General features: G+C 41.2%; 1 protein-coding gene across 2 annotated transcripts; it reads left to right on the top strand.

Moving 5' to 3' along the window:
• Positions 1–55: 55 nt before the first annotated feature.
• Positions 56–8,188, top strand: RB195_011626 (uncharacterized protein; the record flags this gene model as incomplete). Of its 2 annotated transcripts, XM_064193128.1 has the most annotated exons (22): positions 56–182; positions 244–257; positions 333–351; positions 407–480; positions 556–629; positions 696–828; positions 902–1,021; positions 1,182–1,264; positions 1,655–1,759; positions 1,810–1,965; positions 2,273–2,360; positions 2,686–2,756; positions 2,872–3,007; positions 3,070–3,198; positions 5,032–5,180; positions 5,327–5,431; positions 6,456–6,528; positions 6,603–6,668; positions 6,740–6,854; positions 6,927–7,059; positions 7,801–7,888; positions 8,036–8,188. In XM_064193128.1, the coding sequence occupies 22 exons, from the start codon at positions 56–58 to the stop codon at positions 8,186–8,188; spliced, it is 2,211 nt and encodes a 736-aa protein (XP_064050711.1). The 2 variants fall into 2 exon arrangements, with proteins under 2 accessions (XP_064050711.1, XP_013290923.1); XM_013435469.1 differs by lacking the exons at positions 56–182; positions 244–257 and having other exon boundaries at positions 270–351.
• Positions 8,189–8,450: the final 262 nt, after the last annotated feature.

Raw genomic sequence — 8,450 nt, 5'->3', positions numbered from 1 at the left:
TGCTTGTTCAGTTGATTACATTGGTTTTTTTCCAGCCGGTCGTTGTCTTCGCTGCATGACAATTGAGGTTCGCTTGGTGGACGACATCACGGCTTCCATTATCTCTGACACAACCTACTACGCGCTTTTGATTCCTTGCCTTATCCCAGTTTTTATTGTTTTTCATTTCTTTATTTGGCTTGGTGAGCAGTTCCTGTTTTTATCTATTGATTAACGTTGTGGTTCACGAAAAGTTCTATTAAGGTCACGAATTTTTTGTCAATAATTAAATGGCTAATATCGATGCAATTCCCGGGTATCTTGCTGGAACATTCCCCTCTCTTCCTGTAGAGATCAAAGATTATGTCTCGTGTAAGTTGATGCGCACATTATTGGGACGATTAGGCAATTTCGCACACCATTTCAGCCATTCTGAAGGAAAACGTTGATGAAATATTGACGCTAGAAGATGTCAAAGAAGCTGTAGGGGATCACCTCCAGGTTTGTGTGTGTGTTTTTTGAAGCTTTCATATAGATCTTGAGAGTTTCTAATAACTGCCTAAAAACTTACTGTAGAGCTATGTTGAAGAGTTATGCAACGATGGCTTAAACAGAACTTGTCTGCAATTACTTCAATTTCTTCATGGAGAGTAAGCTTGTTGAGTCTCATCTTGGAAGCATACGTTCAGACAGGGTACTTTTTTTTACTATCTTAGGAACCTTCCCAAAGCAGAAAAACACGGGGTCACCACAAAAAAACTTGATCAAGCTGTAGACATGGCGGCTGAAAATCAAAACTTTGCTGAAATGGAAAGCATCTGGAAACTGCAAGCTAGGGATGTGCCAACAGTTAGTTTTGCTTTGCCTGTTATTGAATTTTGCTGGAATGTTATCGTACGTTGTTGACAAATACTGTTTTAAGTCTGTAGATAAGAAAAAGCTTGGGAAAGTTGAGAACCGAATAGCACAGAAGGCTGAGCAACGCGAGGCGGAACCGGTTGTCCGAAAGAAGAGACCGGAGTGCACCGCAACCGCTTCCCAGGTACTATGATTTTTGCATTTATTTTTCTATTACTCTTAGAACGTAAGCGTGATCGTTGACGTTTCTCAGTATACATCTGGGGGTTTCCCCACATTCTGTTCATATCCCTTATACTCTGTGCACACACGAGATACAACGATTCCTTCACCTTTCATTTTAGGCCCCCATAAGAGATACTGGAGCACGTGGAGCAAACACAAAGGATGTGAAATTGGAAAGTGTGGATATATCAATTGGCACAAAGTTAGTTGGGTAAATTCGGCAGAAAACAGCATACCACGAAATTGACCATGGTTGGATCTTTCGAAATTGACGATGATTGGATGGTTGAATACATAATACGAATATGAGCGCCGACTCTGTCGCCAGCCTATACATTGGTTTTATTCGAATATGGCCCTTTAGAAACCTCATTGATTGTCGTCTGTTCTCTCCCAAATGAGGCCCGTGTGCGCGTTATTTGGTGCCTCGTAGGAAAATTCGCGCAGGAAGGCCCATGACGATTAAGGGAACAGAGCGCAAACTAGTGTTTTCTAAAAGCGCACCGTTTAAGCGTCTAAGTTTTCCAAGTTTTTAAGTTTAAATTCAACTTCTTTAATTTTTAAAATCTTTGAATTAGATGAATTCATCTAGGCAGCTTCTTTCATCCGCAGATTTGACTATGGCATACGGTCGCCGTTATGGCCTGGTGGGCCGTAACGGTATTGGAAAAACAACGCTTTTGAAGATGATTTCAAGGTATTCTTTGAAGATTTTTATCCAGCGAAGGCACAGAAGCTTTGCTTTAGTGGTCAACTGCGTATCCCATCCGGAATAGCAATGCTTGCCGTAGAGCAGGAAGTAGAAGGTGACGACACACGTGTAGTAGACGCTGTGTTAGCTTCTGATTTTCGAAGGCAGACTATGATAGAGAAGGAACGCACACTGCAGGAGCGGCTGAACAAGTGCGGCTAATACGTGTGTTTATTCGGTTCAAAGTGAAATGAAGCTAGGCTCAGTTGCGTAGGCGACTGTGTTCGAAGCGTGACGGTGGAGCTAGCGGTTGCTAACCAAGCGAGAGCTTCGCTTGTTTCACTTGGACTACATCGAAGAGTGGTGCTAGCAAGGCTCTCCGCCTGATCCTCATCGCTGCGCATCTCCGTACCTCTTCGGGCACAGCCGCCCACGCAACTGCACCGAGCTTCATGTCGTTTTTACCTGACTATAGCAGGAGAAAGGTGTAGAGAAGAAACTTCGCTAGTTTCATTCTAGGGAGAACATATCCGATGCAGAGAAGAACAAGTGGAGCGATGAGCTGTCCAAGTTGTACATAGAAATGGAAAACTTACAATTGGACAAGGTCCTTGATATTTTATCTCCAAACTCCGTTTAGTCCTTGTAGTTTTTGCCAGTCATAAGTGATAAGTTATGAAAATGCTTATTCGAAATTCGTATTTCTGCTGATTGAAAAGAAACCGTCAACGGTATTCTTTCTCTTTTTCTTACTTTTTGAAAATTAAATTACCTTGATTCCCACAGATCCTGCACATTTTGGACATCTACAGGCTCTATCTCCTTTTTTGTTGCTTTGTATTGAAATAGTCCTACCCACCTTGGTTTCGGCATACATGATAAAGTCCTGTTTTCGCAAAGTTTGTTTGCGCATGTTTCAGCACATGTTTCAGGCACCTGCTCGAGCTGCTTCCATTCTTTATGGTCTCGGATTCACACCTGACGAACAAAAAAAGCCTACAAAGTTAGTCATTAAAGTTTTGTGAAGGTTGTGTTCAACTGGTTGACTGTGAGATCTAATGTAGATGTTGGTGTGCTCGTTGTAGTTTTTAGAGAGTGCTCTATTCATTTAATTGCAGGGAATTTTCGGGTGGATGGAGGATGCGTGTTGCTTTGGCTCGTGCCCTTTTCGTTAAACCCGACCTTCTTCTTCTCGATGAGCCCACTAATATGTTAGATATGAGAGCAGTTTACTGGTTGGAAGGGCACTTACAGGTGTTACTCTACGTGATTTTTTATCTTCTCTAATTTCTTGTTGAATAGAGAAATGTTTATAGCAATGGGAAGGTACTATTCTGACGGTCTCTCACGATCGGAAATTCCTCAATGAGATCTGCACAGATATTGTCCATCTACATACAAGGCGGCTTGATCATTATAAGGGGAACTATGACACGTTTGAGAAGGTCTGTGATTTTCAAGCTATTAAAATGTGTATATGATTTAGTAATCCGCCACTGCCGCAGATAACCGCTGCGACCATAGAGGATTGCGTTGAAACAAACTTTCTTTTGTTTCCGACCTCGACGTACTCTGTTGTTATTTCCTATCTTTCAGTTTAGTTGTGAAATTTAAGTATCAGGTCGAGTATTCATTTCTTTTAATAGGCGGTGTACCGCAGTTGGTAAGAGATTCCTCTGTGGTTACAATCGATCAGGGGTTCGAATCCCCCTAGTGTAAACCAACAATTTCATCCCTCCGGGTCGATAAATTCGTACAAGACTTGTCGGAAGGATAAAAATATTGACTTCGCACATCAGCTAGCCCCTGCAAGTCACTGTAAGGCCATAGATGCGATAGTCGGAGCCGGTGTTCTGACCCTTTTCAATTTTGAACGGTTGGGGAAAGGACCTCCCTTACTTTCAAACGGTTGGCGAAATTACCCCCTTCACTTTTGGACGACTATCGAAAGGACCCCCTTCACTTGAGCTGCACCCCATGATCTGAACCTCCTTCACCTGAGGAGGGTCCGACTTCTCCCTATCGCATTTATGTGAAAGGCTGCAGTCGCGTTCATAAACGCTCAAACGATTCTGAATGGAAGTCGAACGTGGTGGCATACCTCCATGGTTCAACGATCAGCACTTTATCCTTTATCCGTCATTTATTTCTTTTAAAACACACACACACACACACACACACACACACACACACACACACACACACACACACACACACACACACACACACACACACACACACACACACACACACACACACACACACACACACCTTTACAATTTCATAGTTTCCTGACTGCTGGACTTGGACTGTTTTTGCTGAAGGAAATTCTTGAGATCGGAACAAGTAGCCTGATGGGTCTGAGGAGTAGAGTGGGTGGGGGATCGCTCCCCAACGTAAGTGCCCAAACTGTCTGCTAGTGGCCGAAGCGACGCACGGCGGTGCGTTTTCGTTGAGGAGGTAAACGCCAGCACTCTTCGACCCTAGTTGTCAGGCAACAGCTCCATCGCAGCTTTCTGCGAGTTCCAGAAACAACGAAGGAGAATTTCCCGTTTGTGTTGGTCCGGTGGCTGCCGCTGCTGCTGAGCCCCTAGGATAGCTGGTTGCTGACGCCAGGAGGTGGTGGTCCGCTCGCCCAACGTTACCGACGTCAACGACCAGTTCAGACATGTCGTGTGCGATCATTCACATTTGCCATCGATCCGTTTGCATTATAGTTGTGGCACAACAAATACACGCCGCTATTGAATGGCTTTGACAAGGAAGCTCCTAGGACCAATTACTTTTTACCTGGACCCCCTCCCCGGCAAAAAAGTGTATTTTCAAAAATCCTTTTTTTTCGAATTGTGAAAAAAATAAGTGGCCAAAATAATCTCTTATTGCGGGAAAGTGCTGTGTCATTCACAACTCGATTAAGTAATATTTTCGTTTTTTTCTTTTCTCTCCATTAACGATTAGATCTCTGATTACTTCTATTGACAGTATCTGTGGATTTCCCATGGAAAATGACGTAGTTGTCACAGTAATAGCTATTGCTTAACTTCCTTCATTCTTCGTAAACCGCGACGAAGAAATAACCTTTACTTCAACGTAATTGTGGTCTAACACTTTCAGAGACTTCTATCTTTTCTCTTAAGCTTTCAGTTGTCACTCCTGTCTACATGTACACTGATTCTTGATCCGTGTTAAAGGATATGTTGCTCTTTGAAACTTATTTACTGAATATTATATATATGTATATATATATACTCACTTTCAGTTGGTTTCAATCATTTTAGGCCATGAAAGAGAAACTGACGCAACAACAACGAGAATATGAGGCTCAGCAGACTCTTCGACAGCACACCCAAGAGTTTATTGATAAGTTTCGGTATAACGCGAAACGTGCTGCTATGGTTCAGAGCAGAATAAAGATGTTGGAGAAATTGTAAGTATTTTGTAATGATAGTATGAAGCAAAGTAGTTTTGCTGTTTAGGTTATCATTAGTTCGTTTGATTGTTTATGTTTTACATATAACAACCTACGTTTTTATGTTCATGAGCTGTCATTGATTGGAAACATAAGTCTTCCAGACCTGTATTGCATGCAGTGGAACTTGATGCGGATATCACATTCCGATTTCCGGAATGCGAAGTCCTGAATAATCCTGTTTTGCAGCTTGATGATGTTTCATTCAGGTAATTCAGTTGTCAGTGTATCTTATTGCTTCTTTTCCCTTAAAACCTTGAAACATGCTTATGGTGGTCATAGTTGCGATAGGGAGGAGCAAGACCCTTCTCAGATGAAGGGATCCAGTTACGGGGCGCAGCTCAAGTGATGAGGATCTTTTCGTCAACTGTCCAAAAATGAAGCGGTCTCTTCGCCAACCGTTCAAAATTGAAAGGGATTTTTTTTTGAAAACCGTTTAAAAGTGAAGGGGATTGTTTCGACACCCGTCCAAAAGCGAAGGGGGTCGGAGCACCGGCTCTGACTATCGTATATACGATGGTGATTTTCTTTTTGAATTTTTTGAGGGTAATTAGTTGTCTAGTGCAAAGTTTGTTCTTCATATTCACATATGATACTGTAATAGCCAAATGGCCCAAATTTGAGACAATAACACTTGATTTTCCACTGATTTTCTGTATATATATATATATATATATATATATATATATATATATATATATATATATATATTCCTAAGCGACGCGATTATTTACATAGTAAAGATCGTCCAAGAGTGTAGCAGCGAAATTTCTGGGCTTTGTGTAACACGAATATCTTCTTTGATACTCCGATTTTGGTAGAATTCCCTTATGACATGAAGTGTAAGATAAGGGTCATTCAATGCCTACCCCAATATTGACCTGTTAAAATAGCTCTTATGGAGGGATGGTCGACGACTCTTTGGATGCAACAAACGACGTGCTTGTGAGATAATTGTAAAAGAACTTTTGCGTTAATATCGGTCACTCCAGTTGTCGAAGAGAACAAGTGTTAGAAATGTTTCCGAGAGATCAAGTATTTTCGAATTTTCTCTTAATTTCATTGTGTCGGCACGAGAACTTGAAGTACTTCATCTTCAGTCATTTTGGCGAAAACTGCTAATGAATTCCCGTAGGTTTGACTTCTACAATTTTAAACATCGCTTCTGAAATAAATGTAGTGCCATATCGGTTGGTCATTTGTAAAATTATGATTGAAATTGGATCTTCCTAGGTATAATGACAATGCACCGTTCCTTTTCCGCAAATTAAATCTTGGTACTCATGCGAATTCCCGAATCTGCATAGTAAGTTTCTTCCGATGTTTATTTGAAGAAGTCCTCCGTAGATTTGTTGCCACATATATCTGAAACTTCTACAGGTTGGTGAGAATGGATCTGGTAAAACAACTTTATTAAGACTCTTACTCGGTGAATTGAACCCAACAGTACGTTTTAGAACCCATATTATCAGTGGCATCTTGTGGCAGATTCTTGTCCTTATAAATTGTTTTTGTAGGTGGGTCTTCGTAATGTGAATCGACGGATTCGTATAGGGTATTTCACTCAGCATCACGTAGATCAGTTGGATATGGATATGACTGCCATAGAAGTACTTGCCCACAACTATCCAGGTAAACTTTAAAAAAACAGCTAAATAAATACATTTTTCTATCTCATCGTATATGACTTTCTTCTCTCTTGAGGGAAATCTCAAGAGGAATATCGCACAGCTCTAAGTCACTTCGGATTAACTGGTGATATGGCGCTGCAATCAGTGTATACGCTTTCTGGAGGGCAGAAATCCCGACTGGCTTTTGCGAACATTGCTATGTTGAAGTAGGTCATTTTAATAAAGGATAAAACCACGTCGCTAATGTCGAGAGAAGACACTCAACACGGGAAAACCAACGCAGTCGTTATATTATAGTATTGGGATACAGGGACTAACAACTATACTACACAATATAGTTGGGTGAAAAGGACATGAAGCACGGACAGTTGCGCAAGCGGCTGCGCTCGAAGCGGCGCGTTAGAGCGTAGCGGTTGGGATTCGCGTAGGGATCCTCGCTACCGCCACCCATCTCCGCAGTTCGGCATGGTTCCTCCTCGATTCCAACTGCTATCTCCACCGCACCGCTTCCAGCGCGCAGCCGCTTACGCAACTGTCCGTGCTTCATGTCGTTTTGATCTAACTATAGATAATGAAATGCTTGAAACTGTTTATCTTTTACAAACATTTTCATGTATTTGACCTGACAACCAGGTTATTTTCCAATTTTTATGAGTACGCATTCCATTCTATTCTGTTTTGTTTGAACAAATCCGTATATTCTAATCGAACAGGATATACTAATTTGTCCGATACTATAATATCATAGTAAATATCCTCAGTTATCAGCCTAGCATGGAATAGTTCGAGAATGGGTCTTCTCGAATAATCGCGCAATTGGGATCAAAAAAAAAATTATTTAGATACGTTATCAGGGATTAGCTATAGCGCACTCTCAAGTTTCTTCTTCATAAATTCCAGCCTGATTTTTTCACGCAGATTGGACTTCGCTAACTTACAAATTGCAGTCCGAATTATCTCATTCTCGACGAGCCTACCAATCATCTGGATGTCGAAACAGTTGCAGCTCTTGGAACAGCCTTGAATAAGTTTGCGGTGAGTTTGGATAACTTGATCATTTACCTGTTTTCCGGCATCTGCGATTAATGCTCAGAGTTACGACGTTTGCCTGTTGCCTTGTAAATATTTGGAATGCATGTAGCGAAGTAAATTTAAATTAGAAGCGATTAAATTTTTTTCTAGGGAGGTGTTGTGCTAGTGTCTCACGATGAGCAACTTATTGAGATGGTATGCAAAGAATTATGGGTGGTCAAAGACAAGATGGTGGTGAATCTCGAAGGTGGCCTCGAGGAGTATCGTAAACAAGTTTACAAACAGCTGCAACTCGTTTGCTAACGTCGGCACCATATTAATTCCTTAACGAATGTTTTTTTAAACTACAGAAACCCCTACAGAAACTAATTGTGGTATGGGTTCGAACTCAGATAACGCTGATGGAAGAATATAAATCAAATGTCATTGTCCACTGTTTGTTGCACCGTTGTTATTGTTTGCTTCTTTTTGGTTTTATGTGTTTATTAAGAGGGTTGAGGTCGATGAAGTATTGGAAGCTTTGCAACTTTGAAAGTATCGGAAACTTGTTTGAAAGTTCATATAA

The sequence above is a fragment of the Necator americanus genome, chromosome III (genome assembly GCF_031761385.1).
Source record: "Necator americanus strain Aroian chromosome III, whole genome shotgun sequence".
NCBI lineage: Eukaryota > Metazoa > Nematoda > Chromadorea > Rhabditida > Ancylostomatidae > Necator > Necator americanus.
The sequence above is the reverse complement of the archived record's forward strand: the minus strand, read 5'-3'. Positions and strand labels throughout refer to the sequence as shown.